Source organism: Oncorhynchus mykiss, chromosome 30 (genome assembly GCF_013265735.2).
Source record: "Oncorhynchus mykiss isolate Arlee chromosome 30, USDA_OmykA_1.1, whole genome shotgun sequence".
In the NCBI taxonomy this organism is placed as follows: domain Eukaryota; kingdom Metazoa; phylum Chordata; class Actinopteri; order Salmoniformes; family Salmonidae; genus Oncorhynchus; species Oncorhynchus mykiss.
In genome coordinates this window covers 9,684,136-9,710,029 of record NC_050570.1, presented here as the reverse complement: position 1 = coordinate 9,710,029, position 25,894 = coordinate 9,684,136, and the positions used below count along the sequence as shown (strand labels likewise).

The 25,894-nt window shown below is 46.3% G+C and overlaps 1 protein-coding gene across 9 annotated transcripts in view; it reads left to right on the top strand.

The window, feature by feature from the left end:
* Nucleotides 1–25,894, top strand: part of LOC110521284 (transcription factor SOX-6) — a 200,384-nt gene that overhangs the window by 115,312 nt on the left and 59,178 nt on the right. For all 9 annotated transcript variants that reach the window (XM_036969424.1, XM_036969427.1, XM_036969422.1 and 6 more), the window contains 2 exons: nt 11,172–11,344; nt 12,353–12,421. In XM_036969424.1, the coding sequence (XP_036825319.1) occupies nt 11,172–11,344; nt 12,353–12,421 (242 nt within the window). The remainder of the gene's footprint in view (nt 1–11,171; nt 11,345–12,352; nt 12,422–25,894) is intronic.

Sequence of the window (25,894 nt, the reverse complement as noted above, 5' to 3'; positions counted from 1 at the left end):
ACAGAAACACAAATTGGAACAGGATTGACATTGAGCCTCCTCACTTCAACTCTCATACTTAAGCAGCTGGAGCTCTCTCTCTCTCGTATTCATTTTCTCTACGTCTCTCTTTTTGTCTCGCTCTCCAACTCTTCATCTCGCTCTCTCTCTCTCTCTCTCTCTCTCGCTCTCTCTCTCTCTCTCTCTCTCTCTCTCTCTCTCTCTCTCTCTCTCTCTCTCTTTCTCTCTCTCTCTCTCTCTCAATCTCTCTCTCCCTTTCTCACTCACTCTCTCTTACACACAGAGCACTCTGTTCCACCAGCTGTGTCCTCACTTCAAAACACTGTGATTCAATTCAAACGGCCGACACTTCTTAATGCTCGACATGGAACGGGGACTAACCACAGAGAGATAGATGGATAGATATAGGACTGTTTTGCTGTGAATCACACGCAACACCCTCAACATATTTGTTCATTCACAGTTATCTTTAGTCTTGACGAATCTTACAATATTCTCCCAGATTTTTCCTCCCGTTGGCCTGAGAAAACCTGTGTAATAGAGTGTTCGGTAACGTTAGTGTACCAGTCTTGGGTTTGAATCTGTGCCGTTTGTTTTATTTTTTATTGATAAAGGTTTAGGAAAGGAACCAGCCTAATATACAGAAGCAGTTGAGGTTCATTGACTATCTATCATCTATTGAAGGTGGTCTACATACAGTGAGGGGACAGTTTATTAGGTACACCCATCTAGTACCGGGTCGGACCTAGGGCTGTGGTGGTCATGTCAGCTGGTGATTGTCAAGCAAATAACCGCAGGTCTCACGGTAATTGACCGTTAATTAACAAACACTTATAGGGCCTCCCGGATGGCGCATCAGTCTAAGGTACTGCATCGCAAGCAGTGCTAGAGGCGTTAATACAGATCCGGGTTTGTTCCCGGGCTGTGCCACAACCGGCCGTGACCAGTTTAAACTGGTCTAAATAAATATGATGTGAAGAAAATGTAGTCTATTTCAGAAGAACAGAGTAGTATACTCTGAGTTGTCCTTGTAAGGCCCTGATCTGGCTTTGCATTATGGCTGTGGGCTACACTAGTTAATTTAGCAGACAAGATTTGTGTAGAATTCTGTGGCATTATTTTATATTATTTTATAGTTTGAAGAATACAATTGAACGTAGCTGAATAAAATAGAAAGGATATTTTCTCCAATCGATTTGAGGGAGTGTGCACATGCTGCTATTCAGTGTTGAGCGGCTAACAAAGAAATAGGTACCCCTATATGCTTCATTTAGAGTTATTTATGTAACTTTAGTTGTGATGCTATATGTTTAGATTTTTAATACATTCTAAAGTTAGATGATTTGACTCTGATTTGAAAAAAGTCCCATGAAAGGCATGAGCTCTGCTTAGTTTTTTTTTGCGCAGGCTTTACACACTTCATCAGTCTTTAGTTCACAATTTCACAATTTCCTGGCTGCATCCCCTTTGTGTGACTGTAATGCCCCTTAAAAAAAAAATCCATGTCTTTTGAGGCTAGTGGTCGTTGTGCCCTTGGGCTGACTATAATAATTACAATTCCCTTCTCCCGGCTGCATGCCGAAGCACCCACCTCTCACTCACATGGCTCTCCGTCACGTGATCGGGTCTTTCTCACAGTTTACAAGTGAAGACGGACACATCGGGAATGCAACTGCACGCGTCCTTATCCAATTCCGAGGCGCATATTGAAGATATTGGAAGAACTGTCCACATTTACTTTTTGTCAGCCAAAAAGATGAGTAGGCCTAATGAACAGCCAAAGGACTAGCCTATATCAATCTACTATTCCCCATAGTACAAAAGTTGACCTATTCTGTAAGATAATAATTATTCCAAACATAGTCTGGGACAGTTGTGGGATGCGATAGATCTCAAATTAATACAACCACTAGCATAAAATAACCTGTTCAAGCAGTTGCCATACCAAGCGGTGATGCAGCCAGTCAAGATGTCATGTTGTGTCTTGTCTCTGTCCTTTCCCTTCACCCTGTCTCCCTCTGCTGGTCGTTGTTATGTTACCTTTTCTCCCCCGCTTTCCCCCAGCTGTCCCTTGTCTCCTCTAACTACCCGTTCCCCACCTGTTCCCTGTTTCCCTCTGATTAGGTCCCTATATCTCTCTCTGTTTCTGCTCCTGTCCTTGTCGGATTCTTGTTTGTTTGTGTTTCATGCCTGAGCCAGACTATCGTCATGTTTGCTGTAACCTTGTCCTGTCCTGTCGGAATCTGCCGGTCTATCTGAGCCTACCTATGTTTGGTTATTAAAGAAGCTCTGTTTAAGTTAGTTCGCTTTTGGGTCCTCATTCACTCACCTTAACAGAAGAATCCGACCAAGAATGGACCCAGCGACTTCGGATCCTCTCCACTCAGCCGTCGGAATCCAGGGAGCGATGCTAGGCAGACACGAGCAGGAAGTGTCTGCTGCTCGACATGCCGTTGAGACCCTGGCCACCCAAGTCTCCAACCTCACGGAACAGGTTCACCATCTCCGCCTCGATCCACCGGCCACTTCCAGGGCTTTCGAATCTCCGGAGCCCAGAATCAATAACCCGCCGTGTTACTCTGGGGAGCCCACTGAATGCCGCTCGTTCCTCACCCAGTGTGATATTGTGTTTTCTCTCCAGCCCAACACTTACTCCAGGAGCACTGCTCGTGTCGCCTACGTCATATCTCTCCTTATTGGACGGGCTCGTGAGTGGGGCACGGCAATCTGGGAGGCAAGGGCTGAGTGTACTAACCAGTATCAGGACTTTAAGGAGGAGATGATACGGGTTTTTGATCGATCTGTTTTTGGGGAGGAGGCTTCCAGGGCCCTGTCTTCCCTATGTCAAGGTAATCGATCCATAACAGACTACTCTATTGAGTTTCGCACTCTTGCTGCCTCCAGTGGCTGGAACGAGCCGGCTTTGCTCGCTCGTTTTCTGGAGGGTCTCCGCGCAGAGGTAAAGGATGAGATTCTCTCCCGGGAGGTCCCTTCCAGCGTGGATTCCCTGATTGAACTCGCTATTCGCATTGAGCGACGGGTTGATCTGCGTCACCGAGCTCGTGGAAAGGAGCTCGCGTTCTCCGTTGCCCCCCTCTCCGCATCACTACCATCTTCCTCTGCCGGCTCGGGAACTGAGCCTATGCAGCTGGGAGGTATCCGCATCTCGACTAAGGAGAGGGAACGGAGAATCACCAACCGCCTCTGTCTCTATTGCGGTTCTGCTGGTCATTTTGTCACTTCATGTCCAGTAAAAGCCAGAGCTCATCAGTAAGCGGAGGGCTACTGGTGAGCGCTACTACTCCTGTCTCTCCTTCAAGATCCTGCACTACCTTGTCGGTCCATCTACGCTGGACCGGTTCGTCAGCTTCCTGCAGTGCCTTAATAGACTCTGGGGCGGAGGGCTGTTTTATGGACGAGACCTGGGCTCGGGAACATGACATTCCTCTCAGACAGTTAAGGGAGTCCACGGCCTTGTTCGCCCTGGATGGTAGTCCTCTCCCCAGGATTCAGCGTGAGACGCTACCTTTAACCCTCACTGTTTCTGGTAATCATAGCGAAACCATTTCTTTTTTGATTTTTCGTTCACCTTTTACACCTGTTGTTTTGGGCCATCCCTGGCTAGTTTGTCATAATCCTTCCATTAATTGGTCTAGTAATTCTATCCTCTCCTGGAACGTCTCTTGTCATGTGAAATGTTTAATGTCTGCTATCCCTCCTGTTTCCTCTGTCTCTTCTTCACAGGAGGAGCCTGGTGATTTGACAGGGGTGCCGGAGGAATATCACGATCTGCGCACGGTGTTCAGTCGGTCCAGGGCCACCTCTCTTCCTCCACACCGGTCGTATGATTGTAGTATTGATCTCCTTCCGGGAACCACTCCCCCCCGGGGTAGACTATACTCTCTGTCGGCTCCCGAACGTAAGGCTCTCGAGGATTATTTGTCTGTAGCTCTTGACGCCGGTACCATAGTCCCCTCCTCCTCTCCCGCCGGAGCGGGGTTTTTTTTTTGTCAAGAAGAAGGACGGGTCTCTGCGCCCCTGCATAGATTATCGAGGGCTGAATGACATAACAGTTAAGAATCGTTATCCGCTTCCTCTTATGTCTTCAGCCTTCGAGATCCTGCAGGGAGCCAGGTTTTTCACTAAGTTGGACCTTCGTAACGCTTACCATCTCGTGCGCATCAGGGAGGGGGACGAGTGGAAGACGGCGTTTAACACTCCGTTAGGGCACTTTGAATACCGGGTTCTTCCTTTCGGCCTCGCTAACGCTCCAGCTGTCTTTCAGGCATTAGTCAATGATGTCCTGAGAGACATGCTGAACATCTTTGTTTTCGTTTACCTTGACGATATCCTGATTTTTTCACCGTCACTCCAGATTCATGTTCAGCACGTTCGACGTGTCCTCCAGCGCCTTTTAGAGAATTGTCTTTTTGTGAAGGCTGAGAAGTGCACTTTTCATGCCTCCTCCGTCACATTTCTCGGTTCTGTTATTTCCGCTGAAGGCATTAAGATGGATCCCGCTAAAGTCCAAGCTGTCATTGATTGGCCCGTCCCTAAGTCACGCGTCGAGCTGCAGCGCTTTCTCGGCTTCGCGAACTTCTATCGTCGTTTCATCCGTAATTTCGGTCAGGTGGCCGCTCCTCTCACAGCCCTTACTTCTGTCAAGACGTGCTTTAAGTGGTCCGTTTCCGCCCAGGGAGCTTTTGATCTCCTCAAGAATCGTTTTACATCCGCTCCTATCCTTGTTACACCTGACGTCTCTAGACAGTTCGTTGTCGAGGTTGACGCGTCAGAGGTGGGCGTGGGAGCCATTCTTTCTCAGCGCTCCCTCTCTGACGACAAGGTCCACCCATGCGCGTATTTTTCTCATCGCCTGTCGCCGTCGGAACGTAACTATGATGTGGGTAACCGCGAACTGCTCGCCATCCGGTTAGCCCTAGGCGAATGGCGACAGTGGTTGGAGGGGGCGACCGTTCCTTTTGTCGTTTGGACTGACCATAGGAACCTTGAGTACATCCGTTCTGCCAAACGACTTAATGCGCGTCAGGCGCGTTGGGCGCTGTTTTTCGCTCGTTTCGAGTTCGTGATTTCTTATCGTCCGGGCTCTAAGAACACCAAGCCTGATGCTTTGTCTCGTCTCTTCAGTTCTTCAGTAGCCTCCACTGACCCCGAGGGGATTCTCCCTGAGGGGCGTGTTGTCGGGTTGACTGTCTGGGGAATTGAGAGGCAGGTAAAACAAGCGCTCACTCACACTCCGTCGCCGCGCGCTTGTCCTAGGAACCTTCTTTTCGTTCCCGTTCCTACTCGTCTGGCCGTTCTTCAGTGGGCTCACTCTGCCAAGTTAGCCGGCCACCCTGGCGTTCGGGGTACGCTTGCTTCCATTCGCCAGCGTTTTTGGTGGCCCACCCGGGAGCATGACACGCGTCGTTTCGTGGCTGCTTGTTCGGTCTGCGCGCAGACTAAGTCCGGTAACTCTCCTCCTGCCGGCCGTCTCAGGCCGCTTCCTATTCCCTCTCGACCGTGGTCTCACATCGCCTTAGATTTTGTCACCGGACTGCCTTCGTCAGCGGGGAAGACTGTTATTCTTACGGTTGTCGATAGGTTCTCTAAGGCGGCCCATTTCATTCCCCTTGCTAAGCTTCCTTCTGCTAAAGAGACGGCACAAATCATCATCGAGAATGTTTTCAGAATTCATGGCCTTCCGTCAGACGTCGTTTCGGACAGAGGTCCGCAATTCACGTCTCAATTTTGGAGGGAGTTTTGCCGTTTGATTGGGGCTTCCGTCAGTCTCTCTTCCGGCTTTCACCCCCAGTCTAACGGTCAAGCAGAACGGGCCAATCAGACTATTGGTCGCATCTTACGCAGTCTTTCTTTTCGCAACCCTGCGTCTTGGTCAGAACAGCTCCCCTGGGCAGAATACGCCCACAACTCGCTTCCTTCGTCTGCGACCGGGCTATCTCCTTTTCAGAGTAGCCTCGGGTACCAGCCTCCGCTGTTCTCATCTCAGTTCGCCGAGTCCAGCGTCCCCTCCGCTCAGGCTTTTGTCCAACGTTGCGAGCGCACCTGGAAGAGGGTCAGGTCTGCACTTTGCCGTTATAGGACGCAGACTGTGAGGGCTGCTAATAAGCGTAGAACTAAGAGTCCTAGATATTGTCGCGGTCAGAGAGTTTGGCTCTCCACTCAGAACCTTCCCCTTAAGACGGCTTCTCGCAAGTTGACCCCGCGGTTCATTGGTCCGTTCCGTATTTCTCGGGTCATTAATCCTGTCGCAGTTCGACTTCTTCTTCCGCGATACCTTCGTCGCGTCCACCCGGTCTTCCATGTCTCCTGTATTAAGCCCGTTCTTCGCGCCCCCGCTCGTCTTCCCCCCCCCCCCCCCCCCATCCTTGTCGAGGGCGCACCCATCTACAGGGTCCGCAGGATTTTGGACATGCGTCCACGGGGCCGTGGTCACCAGTACCTTGTCGATTGGGAGGGGTACGGTCCTGAGGAGAGGAGTTGGGTTCCCTCTCGGGACGTGCTGGACCGTGCGCTGATCGAGGATTTCCTCCGGTGCCGCCAGGTTTCCTCCTCGAGTGCGCCAGGAGGCGCTCGGTGAGTGGGGGGGTACTGTCATGTTGTGTCTTGTCTCTGTCCTTTCCCTTCACCCTGTCTCCCTCTGCTGGTCGTTGTTATGTTACCTTTTCTCCCCCGCTTTCCCCCAGCTGTCCCTTGTCTCCTCTAACTACCCGTTCCCCACCTGTTCCCTGTTTCCCTCTGATTAGGTCCCTATATCTCTCTCTGTTTCTGCTCCTGTCCTTGTCGGATTCTTGTTTGTTTGTGTTTCATGCCTGAGCCAGACTATCGTCATGTTTGCTGTAACCTTGTCCTGTCCTGTCGGAATCTGCCGGTCTATCTGAGCCTACCTATGTTTGGTTATTAAAGAAGCTCTGTTTAAGTTAGTTCGCTTTTGGGTCCTCATTCACTCACCTTAACACAAGATGCTCTCAATGGTGCAGCTGTAGAACATTTTGACGATCTAAGGGCCCATGCCAAATCTTTTCAGCCTCCTGAGGGGGAAGAGCCATTGCTGTGCCCTCTTCACCACTGTGTTTAATGTGTGGACCATGATAGTTCCTTAGTGATATGAACACCGATAAACTTGAAGCTCTCGACCCGTTCCACAACAGCCGCTTCGATGTGGATGGGGGCGTGCTCGGCCCTCCGTTTTCTGTAGGCTGTAGGATGTCTCATTGTTGCCGGTGATGGAGCTTATAACCTTTGTGTTGTCTGCAAATGTAATGATGGTGTTGGAGTCGTGCATGGCTACGCAGTTGTAGGTGAACAGTGAGTACAGGAGGGGACTACGCACGCACCCCTGAGGGGCCCCCGTGTTTAAGGTCAGCATGATGGATGTGTTGCCGCCGAACCACACTACCTGGGGATGGCCCGTCAGGAAGTCCAGGATCCAGTTCAGACGGAGGTGTTTATTCCCTGAGTCCTTAGCTTAGTGATGAGCTTGGAGGGCACAATGGTATTGAACACTGAGCTTTAGTCAATGAACAACATTCTCACGTAGGTGTTCCTTTTGTCCAGGTGGGAAAGGGCAGTGTGGAGTGCAATAGAGATTACGTCATCTGTAGATCTGTTAGGATGGTATACGAATTGGAGTGGGTCCAGGGTGTCTGGGATGATTGTGTTTATGTGAGCCCTGACCAGCCTTTCAAAGTTATTCATGGCTACAGAACGGACTGCAACAGTACGGACAGAACGGGCTATAGCCATTTAGACAGGTTACCTTGGCGTGCTTGAGCACAGGGACTATGGTGGTCTGCTTGAAACATGTAGGTATTACAGTGAAGACACTTGCCAGCTGGTCAGCGGATGCTCTGAGTAATCGTCCTGGTAGTCCGTCTGGCCCTGCTGCCTTGTATGTTAACCTGTTTAAAGGTTACATATCAGCTACGGAGAGCGTGATCACACAGTCTTCTGGAAAAGCTGGTGCTCTCATATATAGTTCAGTGTTTCTAGCCTAGAAGCACGCATAGAAGGTATTTAGATTTTCTGGTGGGCTCTCATCCCTGGACAGCTCGCGGCTGGGTTTCCCTTTGTAATCTGCGATAGTTTGCAAACCCTCGCACATCCGACGAGCGTCAGAGCCAGTGTAGTTGATCTTGGTCCTGTAGTTACACTTTGCCTGTCTGATAGTTCGTTGGAGGGCATAACAGGATTTCTTATAAGCGTCCGGGTTATGGCAGTTCTGCCTTTAGCTCAGTGTGGATGTCATTTGTAATCCATGGCTTCTGGTTGGGATATGGGCGTACGGCACTGTGGGGACAACGTCATCGATGCACTTAATGAAGCCGGTGAAAGATGTGGTAAACGGCTCAGTGCCATCAGAAGGATCCCTGAACATATTCCAGTCTGTGCTAGCGAAACTGTCCTGTAGCTTAACATCCACTTCATCGGACCATTTCCGTATTGAGTGCATCACTGGTACTTCCTGTTTGAATTTTTGCTTGTAAGCAGGAGTCAGGAGGATAGAGTTATGGTCAGATTTGCCAAATGGAATGAGATGGAGAGCTTTGTATGCATCTTTGTATAGAGTTAAGGTGATCTAGAGTTTTTTCACCTCTAGTTGCACAGGTGACATGCTGGTAGAAATGAGGTAACGAATTTCAGTTTTCCTGCAATAAAATCCCTGGCCACTAGGAGCGCCGGCTCTGGGTGAGCATTTTCTTGTTTGCATATGGCCCTATACAATTCGCTGAGTAAGGTCTTAGTGCCAGCATCGGTTTGAAGTGGTAAATAGACAGCTATGAAAAATATAGATGAAAACTCTCATGGTAAGTAGTGTGGTCTACAGCTTATCATGAGGTATTTTAACTCAGGCGAGCAGAACCTCGAGACTTCCTTAATATTAGAGATTGCGCACCAGCTGTTGTTAACAGAGAGACACACAACCCCTCCTCTAAGCTTCCCCGACGCAGCCGTTCTGTCCTGCCGATGAATTGATAAAAACATCTAGATTTCTATTTACCATGTCCTTGTTCAACCACGACTCAGAGAAACATTGAATATTAGTTCTTCAGATCACGTTGACAGGATAGTCTCGAACGGAGCTCATCCAGGTTGTTCTCCTGTGATTGCACGTTCGCCAATAGCACGGGGGTTAGAGGCAATTTAATCACTATTCGACGTAGTCTCGTCAGGTATCCCGCACGCCGGTCTCTATAGCGCTGTCTCCTCATTCGAGTCTCGGGATTTGGGCCTGGTCCGCGATAATCAATGTGTCTTTCGCCTCTGACTCCTTGTCCAAATGGAGGTTAGTGATAGCTGTTCTGCTGTCCAGAAGCTCTTTTCGGTCATAGGAAAGGATGGCGGAAACAATGTGTACAAAAAAGTTACGATAGTCTAAGAAAAATATACAAGCCCGTAAAATGGCCACCATTCCCTCCGACGCTATTACTCATTGCACTTATAGAAGAAGGAAGGTAGAAGATGATGTCAATTTCCCCTGGGCTTCATCCATCCTCAGCCTTTTATCGTTACAGCAAGAGTTTCATAAAGGTGGTATCCCAAATGGCCCCATATCCACTTCATAGTGCACTACTTTGTACCATCATAGTCAATAGATGGAACAGAGAGTCTTCAAGTGTATTCCACTCTTGCACTTATTGTAGATACACTGTTCCCTTAGTTCCAAGAATCAATCTCCATCAGCTACTGAAAGCTACTGTAAGGTCCTACTGAAAGCTACTGAAAGCTACTGTATGGAAACCCTTTTTGCCAACACTTCCCACTGAAAACAGGTGAGAGAGACATCATTGATTCCCGAATGCCTAACAAGCACACCGCAACATTGGATAATGTCTAATGTATTTGACCATCTGCAATTTGAGCTTCAGTTAGCCTAGGTTAGAGGGGCAGGGTTGCTACTGAAAGATTGCTGGTTTGATTCCAGGACCGGGTGGAAAGAATCTGAGAAGTTTTGAGCCAACTATTAGAGGGTTGCTAGTTACAAATCGTAGAAAGATCTGCTGCTGTTGTGCCCTTGAAGAAAATATCTGTCTTGTATGGATTCATAAAGTATTCTTCTTTAATTCAATAACATATATTTATAATGTACAGTATAATGGGAAATGTATTACTCTTTACATGCAGTGGAGAATGGATCAATGGAATGGAAAAGTGAACCATTGTTAATCAGATCTGGATGCATGCCAAATGGCATCCTGTACCTTATATATTGCACTATAATTGTCCAGAGCCCTATGGGCCCTGGTCGAAAGTAGTGCACTACGTAGGGAATAAGGTATCATTTTGGATGCATCCCTACAGATGCACTAATATCACTCTTTTACCTAGTCTAAGATACAGTCCACCCTTTTCTATACCAACTGTAGGAAGGAGACGTCTCGGCAACAAAAGTGGCACAGTTCAGAGAAGGGAGACCTTGAATGGAATATAGCAGATAGAAAATGATCATGTATACATTCATATCTCACTTATGTGAGGTGAGTCATAGATGTATGTTTTCTCTCGCTTGCTCTTTCTCCTCCCCCCTCTTTCTTTCAAACTACTTTCTCTCTTTATTTCTTTCTCCTCACTCTATCCCCCATCCCTCCGTTTCTCCTCTCTCTCTCTCTCTCTCGCTCTCTCTCTTTCTCTCTCTCTCTCTGTTTCTCCTTTCTCTCGCTGTTCCTCCTCTCTCTCTCTCTCTCTCTCCTGTTTCTCCCCTCTCTCTCTCTGTTTCTCCTCTCTCTCTCTGTGTATCCTCTCTCGCTCTCTCTCTCTCTCTCTCTCTCTCTCTCTCTCTCTCCCTCTCTCTCTCTGTTTCTCCTCCCTCTCTCTGTTTCTCCTCTCTCTCTCTGTTTCTCCTCTCTCTCTCTCTCTCTCTCTCTGTTTCTCCCCTCTCTCTCTTTCTGTTTCCCCCCTCTCTTTTTCTGTTTCTCCCCTGCCCTCTCTTTCTCACCCTCCTTTCTTCTGTCCCATCCCCTCTTTCTCTCCATCACCTCTCTCGCTCTCTCTCCATCCTCCCCCTCTCTCTTTCTCCCCCCTTCTCTTTCTTTCTTTCTCTCTCTCTCTCTCTCTCTCTCTCTCTCTCCATCTTCCCCCTCTCTCTTTCCCCTCCCTCCCTCCTTCTCCCCCCACTCTCTCTCTCTCGCTTTCACTTTTTTTCTCTCTGTCAGGTACCCCAGAGAGTTTGGAGGAGAAGGAGCGGCAGCTGTCCACCATGATCGGCCAGCTTATCAGCCTGCGGGAGCAGCTCCTGGCGGCCCACGACGAGCAGAAGAAGATGGCTGCGTCACAGATGGAGAAACAGAGGCAGCAAATGGAGCTGGCCCGCCAGCAGCAGGACCAGGTGTGTGTGTGTGTGTGTGTGTGTGTGTGTGTGTGTGTGTGTGTGTGCGTGTGTGCGTGTGTGTGTGTGCGTGCGTGCGATGAGTCGAGTCTGAACATGTGTGTTGACAAATTATGTTTGGACAAGTTCTTTATTCCCATCACCCTATTATAAGACAACACATTCCATCACATCACAAAAGAAAAGTGAGCATGAGCAGTAGACGGACACATTCCAATATTAGCCTGCTATTTAGCTGTTCAGACATGATGGAATAATGACCTATATTGACGCCACTGAGAAGGCATGCCTAAATTAATCCTGACACATGTTTGGGTGGGTGACGTCCCTCAATGAACAGCCTGTAATTAAATACATCACAATAAATATAAACAATGGGCCAGCAGTTTTTATTCTATTTTTTTCTCACTGAGTAGCTGGAGTAAACACTCCACCTTGTGTGGTTGGGCAATTCTAGCTGTCAGTCATTGCCCCTGATGACAGGTAGCCGAGGGGGACTCAGGCTTGTGCCAGTCAGCCGTAAACATGTCAATCTCACTGTCGATAGCGTCTCTTGAACACGTGCTACTGCCAGTGTTACATAATCCACTAGGTTCACTCTCGTCTCCCAATATATACATCTTTGTCTCATTTTTGACTCAGCCCTTTCCCCTGATTTTCTCTTTTCCCTCTTGTTGCTGTTCTCTCTGTTCTATCACCTAAAATGTGAAAAATTAATATTTGTTTAAGCTCAAATTCCCTTCTTTCATATCATCTCTTTGTTCTCCATTCTTTCACGCCATCTTGTCTTTAGTCGTTCTCTTGTTTTATAATGTCTTGTTTTTGTCTCATTCTTTTCTCACTCTGTTCTGTCGGTCTTGTATCCTTAGCTTGCTGTGTTCAAACTCAAAACTCAAACTTTAAAGAATGTTTGCATGGCATTCCCTTTGTTCTGTGGTTTGTCTTTGTCTCCTCAACATCTCATTTTCTCATTCATGTCTCATTCTTTTCTCACTCCTACCCTCTCAGATTGCGAGGCAACAGCAGCAGCTCATGCAGCAGCAGCACAAGATCAACGTTCTACAGCAACAGATACAGGTCAGTGCTGACTAACGTTCTCCAGCAGCAGATACAGGTCAGTGCTGACTAACGTTCTACAGCAACAGATACAGGTCAGTGCTGACTAACGTTCTACAGCAGCAGATACAGGTCAGTGCTGACTAACGTTCTACAGCAGCAGATACAGGTCAGTGCTGACTAATGTTCTACAGCAACAGATACAGGTCAGTGCTGACTAACATTCTACAGCAGCAGATACAGGTCAGTGCTGACTAACGTTCTACAGCAGCAGATACAGGTCAGTGCTGACTAACATTCTACAGCAACAGATACAGGTCAGTGTTGACTAATGTTCTACAGCAACAGATACAGGTCAGTGCTGACTAATGTTCTACAGCAACAGATACAGGTCAGTGTTGACTAACATTCTACAGCAACAGATACAGGTCAGTGCTGACTAACATTCTACAGCAGCAGATACAGGTCAGTGTTGACTAACATTCTACAGCAACAGATACAGGTCAGTGTTGACTAACATTCTACAGCAACAGATACAGGTCAGTGCTGACTAACGTTCTACAGCAGCAGATACAGGTCAGTGCTGACTAACGTTCTACAGCAGCAGATACAGGTCAGTGCTGACTAACGTTCTACAGCAGCAGATACAGGTCAGTGCTGACTAACGTTCTACAGCAACAGATACAGGTCAGTGCTGACTAACGTTCTACAGCAACAGATACAGGTCAGTGCTGACTAACGTTCTACAGCAACAGATACAGGTCAGTGCTGACTAACGTTCTACAGCAACAGATACAGGTCAGTGCTGACTAACGTTCTACAGCAACAGATACAGGTCAGTGCTGACTAACGTTCTACAGCAACAGATACAGGTCAGTGCTGACTAACGTTCTACAGCAACAGATACAGGTCAGTGCTGACTAACGTTCTACAGCAGCAGATACAGGTCAGTGCTGACTAACATTCTACAGCAACAGATACAGGTCAGTGCTGACTAACATTCTACAGCAACAGATACAGGTCAGTGCTGACTAACATTCTACAGCAGCAGATACAGGTCAGTGCTGACTAACATTCTACAGCAACAGATACAGGTCAGTGCTGACTAACGTTCTACAGCAGCAGATACAGGTCAGTGCTGACTAACGTTCTACAGCAACAGATACAGGTCAGTGCTGACTAACGTTCTACAGCAGCAGATACAGGTCAGTGCTGACTAACATTCTACAGCAACAGATACAGGTCAGTGCTGACTAACATTCTACAGCAACAGATACAGGTCAGTGCTGACTAACATTCTACAGCAACAGATACAGGTCAGTGTTGACTAACATTCTACAGCAACAGATACAGGTCAGTGCTGACTAACATTCTCCAGCAGCAGATACAGGTCAGTGCTGACTAACGTTCTACAGCAACAGATACAGGTCAGTGCTGACTAACGTTCTCCAGCAGCAGATACAGGTCAGTGCTGACTAACATTCTCCAGCAGCAGATACAGGTCAGTGTTGACTAATGTTCTCCAGCAACAGATACAGGTCAGTGCTGACTAACGTTCTACAGCAGCAGATACAGGTCAGTGTTGACTAACGTTCTACAGCAACAGATACAGGTCAGTGCTGACTAACATTCTACAGCAACAGATACAGGTCAGTGTTGACTAACGTTCTACAGCAACAGATACAGGTCAGTGCTGACTAACATTCTACAGCAACAGATACAGGTCAGTGCTGACTAACGTTCTACAGCAGCAGATACAGGTCAGTGCTGACTAACGTTCTACAGCAACAGATACAGGTCAGTGCTGACTAACATTCTACAGCAACAGATACAGGTCAGTGCTGACTAATGTTCTACAGCAACAGATACAGGTCAGTGCTGACTAACATTCTACAGCAACAGATACAGGTCAGTGCTGACTAACGTTCTACAGCAACAGATACAGGTCAGTGCTGACTAATGTTCTACAGCAGCAGATACAGGTCAGTGCTGACTAACGTTCTACAGCAGCAGATACAGGTCAGTGCTGACTAACATTCTACAGCAGCAGATACAGGTCAGTGCTGACTGTTCACTGTACCTATTCATTCTCTCTTATATTAGTCATGTGTTCATACACGCACACGTCCACATGCACACATACGTGCATCAATCAAATCTAATTGTATTTGTCACATGCTTGGTAAACAACAGGTGTAGACGAACAGTGAAATGCTTACTTCAGGGACATCCCAACAATGCACAGAGACATTTTTTTTTTAATAATAGAAAAAAAATAACACGAGGAATAAATACACAATGAGAAATGAATAATTGGCCAATATTCACAGGGTACCAGTACAGACTCAATGTGTAGGGGTACGAGGTAGTTGAGGTAGATATGTACATGTAGGTAGGGGTAAAGTGACTAGGCAACAGGATAGATAATAAATAGTAGCAGCAGCGTATGTGATGAGTCAAAAGAGTTAGTGCATAAAGGGACAATGCAGACAGTCCTGATAGCTATTTGGTTAGCTATTTAGCTGTCCATTTAGCAGTCGTATGTCTTGGGGGAAGAAGCTGTTCAGGGTGTTGTTGGTTCCAGACTTGGTGCATCGGTACCACTTGCTGTGCAGTAGCAGAGAGAACAGTCTATGATTTGGGTGTCTGGAGTCTTTGACAATTTTAGGTCCTTCCTCTGACACCACCTGGTATAGAAGTCTTGGATGGCAGTGAGCTTGGCCCCAGTGATGTACTGGGCCTCATGCACTACCCTTTGTAGCGCCTTGGGGTCAGATGCCAAGCAGTTGCCATACCAAGCGCTGAAACAGCCAGTCTAGATGCTCTCAGTGGTGCAACTATATACGTTTTTAAGGGTCTGAGGGACCATGCCAAATCTTTTCAGCATCCTGAGGGGAAAGAGGCATTGATGTGCCTACATCGCAACTGTGTTGGTGTATAAGTAAGTAGCCTTGCCTTGTGTGAGCCGGAATGGAGGAGGTGTGAGTCAGTGTGAGGCAGCCTTACCTCCAATCTATCTCCTTAATGTTGAGTGCCTGGTCCCATTTTTATAGTTTTTGGTATGTCTCGGCCAGGGATGGAACTCACAATCTTCCACTCTCAAGGCGGACACTCCTTAGTTAATTCCTTAGTGATGTGGACACTGAAGAACTTGAAGCTCTCGACCTGCTCCACTACAGCCCCAGAGATGTGAATGGGGTTGGGCTCGGCCCTCAGTTTCCTGTAGTCCATGATCAGCTCCTTTGTGTCACCGATGTTGAGGGAGGGGTTGTTGTCCTGACATCACACTGCCAGGTCACGGATCTCTTCCCTATAGTCTGTCTCATCATCGTCGGTGATCAAGAAAGCACTCACAAATGTCTACACACACACACACACACACACACTAATCCCTGTAATTGACCTGTTTATAGGGGCTTCATTTGCTGGGTCATTGATCATGTCTTGATCAATAGACTATTGAATCCCTACTATCAGCTTCTCTCTATTACCTCTTCTATTTATCAACCCCGTCTCCTTCCTTTCCCCGCATGTTTTCTCCTCTAGTTCGCTCAATCAAACTGTTCATCTATTTGCCTCTTGCTACAGTACTTGCTACTCCCCCCCCCCCCCCGCCTCTCCATTTCTCACACTCTTTCACACTCATCTACGAATATCCCCCGCTTGTCTCTTTCATTCTCATTCCTTCTGTCGTAAACTGTTGCAGAGTTTTCTCTCATTCTCCCTTTTCACAAAACTAACTTTTCCAACTGATCCGTCTTCACCACTGGTGCTGACTGGTTGTAAAGACATTGACCCAGAGAGTCAGCCACAGGCTCACTGTGGCTGGGGAAGGCAGTGAGCAAGGGCCCCTTGTTCTCTGGAGGTGTTGTGCTTTTAACAAGGCTTTCTTTTACAATGCCCCCCTCTGCTTTTAATAAACCACAGATCTGAGTTCATTAGGACCGGGCCTCAGGGGGAGGGAGGGTGTGTGCGTGTGTGTGAGACAGTAAAAATACTACTCTCTAGGATCACACTGCCTTACGGTGTGTTTTAATGTTGTTGAGAGAAGTTGCAGCTGTCAAGAAGTGCAAACATAATCGGCATACAGCAGACCTGGGTTCAAGTACTATTTGAAATATTTCAGCGTTTCCTTTAGCCTCCCTGGAGTGTCAGGTGGGCGGGGTTTTACACCCTTCAGACTTCAGACTCTATTTTCTCTATTATTACAGGCAAGCTCAATCGAGCACAGATTAAGTATTTGAAATAGTTTCAAATAGTATTTTCAACCAGGTGTGTCATACAGTGCCTCTCAATGCATTGTTAATGCTCTTAAACATGCTAAGTCATTTGAAAGAGCTATGTAAACTTAGATTGCATTGAACAATGCCATTGAGCACACATCAACTCCATCATCCCAGACACCCTGGACCCACTCAATTTGCATACCATCCTAACAGATCCATAGAAGACGCAATCTCAATTGCACTCCACACTGCCCTCACCCACCTAGATAAGAGGAATTCCTATATGAGAATGCTTTTCATTGACTACAGCTCAGCTTTCAACATAATTGTCCCATAGCTTAGGACCCTGGGACTGAACACCTCCCTATGTAACTGGATCCTGGACTTCCTGACGGGCCACCCTCAGGTGGCGAGGGTAGGCAGCATCACCTCCGCCCCACTGACGCTCAACATGGGGGTCCAACAGGGGTGTGTGTTTAGTCCCCTCCTGTTCACCCACGACTGCGTGGACACGCAAGACTCCAACACCATCATCAAGTTTGCTGATGACACGACGGTGGTAGGTCTGATCACCAACGACAATGAGACAGCCTACAGGGAGGAGGTCAGAGAACTGTTAGAGAACTGGCAGTGTGGTACCGGAGCAACTGTGCGAGCACACCCCCATCCACATCGACGGGGCTGCATTGAGAGCTTCTTGTTCATCTGTGTCCAAATCACGTTGAGGATTATAATAAATACCACTTTGATGTCATACAAACAAACAAGAGAGAACTCAAGCCATTTACAGTATGAACGTTTATGATCATTATGTTGATGTACAGTTACAAGATGGCACATGTTATACTCTGGGTTGTCCTGAACACAATGTGTGTCTTATTTTGAAGAAAATGAACTGAGTAACACACACTTGAATGGACTGTGTTCCAAACAAAAACCCTACAATTGTACTTGCTTCAGTTCCTCGATGGCAAAGCTAGGAGAGCTCAAAAAAAGCACCTTATAGTTGGATCTTTCCTTGAGTCATAAAAGTGCATTGAAATGACTTTACTAGATGTTGTGCAGAAGAGAGACCAGTTAAACCTCTCACTCAAACCGATGTAATAGTTTCTTTCCTGTCTTCCAAAATGTCCGTGAATTTTCTTATGATGTTACTGAATGTATCCAGAGTATTTTCAGATTTTATTATCAACCAAAGTGGTGAAAAGTACAGTAAATATATAATTATAAATGCTTTAGGCCCATTTCCACCAGTGTAAAGGGTTAAACACACTGGCAGCGCAGCACCACAAGAACAGCCAGTCTGCTACCATTTATCACCTCCAGACCTACTTATTCTAGGGCCCAATGCTCTAAGGGACTGACCAAGGGCTACTGTTTGGGGTTCATACCCTGGGCTGTATCCCAAATGGCACCCTATTCCCTACATTTTGCACTACTTTGTCGAAAGAAAGAAAACGTAGTGCACTCCATAGGGAATAGGGTGCCATTTGGGATTCAGTCCTGGCCTGTACTGTACCTTGGGGCCATCCAGATGACATCAGCATGATCCTGTGTTAAATTCTGTACCCCTGCTCAGATCTTTACTTCCCAGAGGTAACTTGTTAAACAGATTAAAGATGATTAGAGGCATTTACTGTAAGTCCTTCATTCATAGCAATTTGGATGAATGGAAATGACCAAACTTTCCCCTTTTTATGAATCCAAACGTACAACCGTTTACTTAGAATGTGTTGTTTCTCTTCCTCTGGGTGTAATGAGTGTTTGTCAGTCTTGTGTTTTATTGTGAGGGAGTGCCCAGTTCAAAGTGACACCGGTTTCCTGTCATGTGGTTTTAAATGTTCTGTAGAAACAGTAGGGAACTTCCAAGGGTTAAAAGAAAGCTTCCGACAGCCTCCCGGTTACACACTCAAGCCACACACACGCACACGTTTCCTCAGGGCCACAAAGTCAGGCCCAAACCCCAGAGGCCGGGCAAAACTAACCAGACTAATTAATGACCTCAAACTCACACTCCTCCTCTTTTCATCGCTTCATTCTGCCCTCTCTCTGTTCTTCACCTACCTCCTTTTGCTTACATTTTTGCCCACTTTTTTGTGTGCTCCTCATCCCTCCCTTGTTCTTCACCTCCTCTTGGAAGATGTTTATCTGCTCCTCCTCTTCCCTTCGCGTTGCTTTTTCTCATCTCTTTTTGTTCCCATTCTTGATATTTTTTAATTAGCTTATTTTTTTATTCCTCACCTCCCTATTCAAACATCCAGACCCTCTCCTCTCTCTTCTCTCTTCTCTCTCATCAGTCTTTTCAAATGTTTTCATCTTCACCTTGTATTTTCTATTTTATTTCCTCATATGTAGAATAGTTTTATTCTCTTTCCGCCCTTAAACCTGACCTTGTCCATTCTACCCAGTAGGTAATGTCGTTGCTCCTTACCAATCAGGTGTAAAATGAAGTGAGCTCTCTTGTCAATAGCCAGCATAAGAATTGCTGCCGTGAGGTGAAGTCTGTGCTGTTAGTCCACTAAAGCCACGTTAAGACCTAATAGTGCACACAAAGGACCAATAGATGCCACCTCAGCAACCAGTACTGGACACAATGGCTCGTAAAGCCGTTGGGCCAACTGCAATGTTGAAACAAATTCAGCAACTATGGAAAATGACAAGAATGGTGTGAACCATTATGGTAATTGGCTTGTAAGGGATTTGTCTAGAGCTAATGCTGCTGTCAATGCACACAGTGACAGAGGATATGTAAATCAGGTGTGTTAGTGCTAGGTCAAAAACTAAAATGCGTGCCCTTTGGGTCCCCATTGGGAAACACTGGCTTAGTATATTATGATTTAAAAGATGATGATAATCTGTTGTTTGAAAGCATACAAACTGTAGCTCTGCCTACCAAGCTAAACTAGCCACAGAAATAAGATGCGAACGGACAGGAATCTCTCTATTTCTCCCACTATCCCTCTGTCTTTCTCTTCATTTCTCTCTCTCTCTCTCTCTCTCTCTCTCTCTCGCTCTCTCTCTCTTTTGCTCTTTCTGTCCCTCTCTCTCTCTCTTTTGCTCTTTCTGTCCCTCTCTGTCTGTCTGTCTGTCTGTCTGTCTCTCTCTGTCCCCCTCTCTCTCTGCCACCCCCCCCTCTCTCTCTCTCTCTCTCTCTCTCTCTCTCTTTTGCTCTTTCTGTCCCTCTCTCTATCTCTCTCTCTCTGTCTCTCTCTGTCTGTCTGTCTGTCTCTCTCTCTCTCTCTCTCTCTCTCTCTGTCCCTCTCTCTTTCTCTCTCTGTCCCCCTCTCTCTCTGCCCCCCCCCCCTCTCTCTCTCTCCCTCTCTCTCATCCACAGCCTTTACTGTGCCCACCACACCCCAGCCTTTACACAGTAGGACCATTAATACCATGTGCACACTTGTGTGTGCCTAAATGCATCTGTTCATGCGCTTGTGTCTGAGTATGTGTGTGTCTGGTGGGTAGTTGGGGAAGGGGGCTCTATGTTTTCTTAGGGCTGGGGGAGAGCAGGCCAGTCCATTCATCCCTCTCCTCTAGGAGAAGGCCTGTGCTTTGTGTTTGGTGGAGGGAAGGTATTCCCAGAGGAACACAATGAATGGAGCATTCTCCCCCCCCCTCCGCTTGGACACACAGACTTTTTTTTCTCCCTTCATTCTTGCCCTAGTCTCTCGGTGGTGTCACAAGACGTGTGTGTGTGTGTGTCTGGGCCTCCCGTGTGTGTGTGTGAACCTTATAGAACCTCCAGGATCTCGATTCACAGTGTTCATTGGAATCTGATGGTGACTGTGTTCTTAGAAAAACACTCACACTCTCTCTCTCTCTCTCACTCACACACACACACACACATGTAGAAATATGAAATAACATGTTTTTCCCTTTCCATGCGATGGCAATCAAGAAAGAGTATTTGAAAGAAGCATACCGTAAAACTTAAATTAAACGCTGAATTTCAAATAGCCGCCTGTCCCTTTTAATAGCCGGGCAACAGCACACATTTTGGGGAATAAACCCCTGTTTCAAATAAACGCTGTGTATAAATTAATTGTTTACGAGGTTAACATGAATTGTTTGAGGTTTAATGTTTGATTCGTTACATTAAGTAATTCTGTAATGACAAAACAAAATGATGGCATTGCCAGTAAGAAACTGCTAACAGCTGAGAACTGCTGCTAGCTAACTGCTGAGAACTGCTGCTAGCTAACAGCTGAGAACTGCTGCTAGCTAACTGCTGAGAACTGCTGCTAGCTAACTGCTGAGAACTGCTGCTAGCTAACAGCTGAGAACTGCTGCTAGCTAACTGCTGATAACTGCTGCTAGCTAACTGCTGAGAACTGCTGCTAGCTAACTGCTGAGAACTGCTGCTAGCTAACTGCTGAGAACTGCTGCTAGCTAACTGCTGAGAACTGCTGCTAGCTAACAGCTGAGAACTGCTGCTAGCTAACTGCTGATAACTGCTGCTAGCTAACTGCTGAGAACTGCTGCTAGCTAACAGCTGAGAACTGCTGCTAGCTAACTTGCAAGCACAACTTTGGGAAAAGAGACCCCGGAAATTGTCCGAAAAGGCAAAATCAAAGAAGAGAATAATTATTCTGTCAAGGAAAAGTAAAAAAAAATGTTTTTATGGAAGCATACAAAGACAAAATAAATGTAACACAGTGTGTAAATGACAATGCATTAGTGCAGAAAATCACATCAACTCAAATCAAATTTTATTGGTCACATACACATGGTTAGCAGATGTTAATGCGAGTGTACCGAAATGCTTGTGCTTCTAGTCCCGACAATGCAGTAATAACCAATGAGTAATCTAACCTAACAATTCCACAACTACTACCTTATATACACAAGTGTAAAGGGATAAAGAATATGTACATAAAGATATATGAATGAGTGATGGTACAGAACGGCATAGGCAAGATGCAGTAGATGGTATCAAGTACAGTATATACATATGAGATGAGTAATGTAGGGTATGTAAACATTATATTAAATGGCATTGATTAAAGTGGCTAGTGATACATTTTTTGGAAATTTTTACATTATTAAAGTGGCTGGAGTTGAGTCAGTATGTTGGCAGCAGCCACTCAATGTTAGTGGTGGCTGTTTAAAACCTCTTAAGCTTACCCCCTACTTTTTCGAACATTCTGTTAAAAATCGCGCAACATTTCAGCGTCCTGCTACTCATGCCAGGAATATAGAATATGCATATGATTAGTATGTGTGGATAGAAAACACTCTGAAGTTTCTAAAACTGGTTAAATCACGGCTGTGACTATAACAGAGCGTGTGTTTCATCGAAAAGCGCAAGAAAAACTGGTCACTGAAAGCTGAAAATAATATCCATGCGCCACTTGCATGTATTGTTTAAAGGACACCAAATTAAATATGGACACGGATGCAATTCCTACAGCTTCCACACGATGTCGCCATTGTCGTCATTTTCCTGAGAGTTATTTCTTGGGAAAACAAAAGAGAGGGATTCCATTTCTTCCGGTCTCCGACAGGATGTTTTGGAGGAGAGTTTTCCGACCATGATTTCAAGACGTGGAGCTATTGAATACACATCGCCCCGTGATCATTTTGATAGATTATAAACGTTTACTAATACCTAAAGTTGGATTACAAAAGTATTTCGAAGTGTTTTGTGAAAGTTTATCGTCGACTTTTTTAATTTAAAAAAATGACGCAGCGTTTTGAAACAATGTTTTTTTCTGAATTACACAGTTTCCACAGATGGCTATTTTGGGTATATATGGACCGATTTAATCGAAAAAAAGACCCAATAGTGATGTTTATGGGGCATATAGGAGTGCCAAGAAAGAAGCTCGTCAAAGGTAATGAATGTTTTATATTTTATTTCTGCGTTTTTGTGTAGCGCCGGCTACGCTAATTCTTTTGTTTACGTCGCCTTCAGGCATTTTGGGGTGTTGCATGCTATCAGATAATAGCTTCTCATGCTTTCGCCGAAAAGCATTTTAAAAATCTGACTTGTTGACTAGATTCACAACGAGTGTAGCTTTAATTCAATACCCTGCATGTGTATTTTAATGAACGTTTGAGTTTTAACGAGTACATTTAGCATTTAGCGTAGCGCATTTGCATTTCCAGGTGCCTACTTGAGACGTCTGCGTCTCAAGTAGGATCAAGAGGTTAACAGTCTGATGGCCTTGAGATAGAAGCTGTTTTTCAGTCTCTCGGTCCCAGCTTTGATGCATCTGTACTGACCTCGCATTCTGGATGAAAGTGGGGTGAACAGGCAGTGGCTCGGGTGGTTGTTGTCCTTGATGATCTTTATGGCCTTCCTGTGACATCAGGTGGTTTAGGTGTCCTGGAGGGCAGGTAGTTTGCCCCCGGGGATGCGTTGTGCAGACCTCAATACCCCCTGGAGGGCTGAGAACGCACCCTTGTGGGGCCCCAGTGTTAAGGATCAGCAGGGTGGAGATGTTGTTACCTACCCTCACAACCTGGGGGCGGCCCGTCAGGAAGTCCATTATCCAGTTGCACAGGGCGGGGTCGAGACCCATGGTCTCGAGCTTGATGAAGAGTTTGGAGGGTACTATGGTGTTAAATGCTGAGCTGTAGTCGATGAACAACATTCTCACATAGGTATTCCTCTTGTCCAGATGGGTTAGGGCAGTGTGCAGTGTGGTTGCGATTGCGTCGTCTGTGGACCTATTGGGGCGGTAAGCAAATTGGAGTGGGTCTAGGGTGTCAGGTAGGGTGGAGGTGATATGGTCCTTGACTAGTCTCTCAAAGCACTTCATGATGACGGAAGTGAGTGCTACGGGGCGGTAGTCATTTAGCTCAGTTACCTTAGCTTTCTTGGGAACAGGAACAATGGTGGCCCTCTTGAAGCATGTGGGAACAGCAGACTGGGATAAGGATTGATTGAATATGTCCGTAAACACACCAGCCAGCTGGTCTGCTCATGCTCTGAGGATGCGGCTGGGGATTCCGTCTGGGCCTGTTTTACTCATGTCGGCTGTAGTGAAGGAGAGTCTGCAGGTTTTGGTAGCGGGCCGTGTTAGTGGCACTCTATTGTCCTCAAAGCGACCAAAGAAGTTGTTTAGTCTGTCTGGGAGCAAGACATCCTGGTCTGCGACGGGGCTGGTTTTCTTTTTGTAATCCGTGATTGACTGTAGACCTTGCCACATACCTCTTGTGTCTGAGCCGTTGAATTGCGACTCTACTTTGTCTCTATACTGACGCTTAGCTTATTTGATTGCCTTGCGGAGGGAATAGCTACGCTGTTTGTATTCGGTCATGTTTCCGGTCACCTTGCCCTGATTAAAATCAGTGGTTCGCGCTTTCAGTTTCGCTCGAATGCTGCCATCAATCCACAGTTTCTGGTTTGGGAATGTTTTATTAGTTGCTGTGGGTATGACATCGCCGATGCACTTGCTAATAAACTCGCTCACTGAATCAGCGTATTCGTCAATGTTGTTGTTTGACGCAATGTGGAACATATCCCAGTCCAGGTGATCGAAGCAATCTTGAAGCGTGGAATCAGATTGGTTGGACCAGCGTTGAACAGACCTGAGTGAGGGAGCTTCCTGTTTTAATTTCTGTCCATAGGCTGGGAGCAACAAAATGGAGTCGTGGTCAGCTTTTCCGAAAGGAGGGCGGGGGAGGGCCTTATATGCGTTGCGGAAGTTAGAATAACAATGATCCAGGATTTTACCAGCCCTGGTTGCACAATCAATATGCTGATAGAATTTAGGGAATCTTCTTTTCAGATTAGCCTTGTTAAAATATGTGGTTTCCAGTTTACATAGAGTCAAATGAAGTTCGTTCAGGAACATCGATGTGTCTGTTTGGGGGGATATACCAGGCTGTGATTATAATCGAAGAGAATTGTCTTGGTAGATAATGTGGTCGACATTTGATTGTGAGGAATTCAGGTGAACAGAAGAACTTGAGTTCCTGTATGTTGTTATGATCATACCACGTCGAGTTAATCATAAGGCTTACCCCAAAGCCCTTCTTCTTACCAGAAAGATGCTTGTTTCTGTCGGCACGATGTGTGAGGAAACCAGCTGGCTGTACTGACTCCGATGGCGTGTCTTGAGTGAGTCATGTTTCCGTGAAGCAAAGAACGTTACAGTCTCTTATGTCTTTCTGGAATGCTACCCTTGCTCGGATTTCATCTACCTTGTTGTCAAGAAACTGGACATTAGCGAGTGGTATGCTGGGGAGCGGTGTGCGATGTGCCCGTCTCCGGAGCCTGACCAGACGACCGCTTCGTCTGCCTCTTTTACTGCGTCGTTGTTTTGGTTTGCCGGCTGGGATCCGATCCATTGTCCTGGGTGGTGGGCAAAACACAGGATCCGCTTCGGGAAAGTTGTATTCCTGGTCGTAATGATGGAGAGTTGACGTTGCTCTTATATCCAATAGTTTCTCCCGAATGTATGTAATAAAACCTAAGATTTCCTGGGGTACCAATGTAAGAAATAACACATAAAAAAAACAAAATTCTGCATAGTTTCCTAGGAACGCGAAGTGAGGCGGCCATCTCTGTCAGCGCCGGAAGTATTAAATTAAGACTGATGGAAGTGAATGCTGGAATTAAACAAATGACTATGCAAATGGATTAAAGCTGTGTGCATTAAATAGACGCCTGGCTCCAATAGAAGCTTGTCTCTAATAAGCGCCTGTTGAGTTCAGCAGTTGAAGCAAATAAACTCCTGGGCTATTAATTTAAGTTTTACAGTACAGAAGGCTGGGATGTTTGTGTTTCCTCTCTGCGGTCCTCTTTACCCATGTTACCTCAACTTCTACTGCTATCTGACCAGACCACCATGTTACCTTTCTCACTCTAGACTCATTTAACCAGTTGAACTGCGCTCACACCTATTCCCCTCATACTCTCAACTTCTACTGCTATCTGACCAGACCACCATGTTACCTTTCTCACTCTAGACTCATTTAACCAGTTGAACTGCGCTCACACATATTCCCCTCATAGTCTCAACTTCTACTTCTATCTGACCTGACCACCATGTTACCTTTCTCACTCTAGACTCATTTAACCAGTTGAACTGCGCTCACACATATTCCCCTCATAGTCTCAACTTCTACTTCTATCTGACCTGACCACCATGTTACCTTTCTCACTCTAGACTCATTTAACCAGTTGAACTGCGCTCACACATATTCCCCTCATACTCTCAACTTCTACTTCTATCTGACCTGACCACCATGTTACCTTTCCCACTCTAGACTCATTTAACCAGTTGAACTGCGCTCACACATATTCCCCTCATAGTCTCAA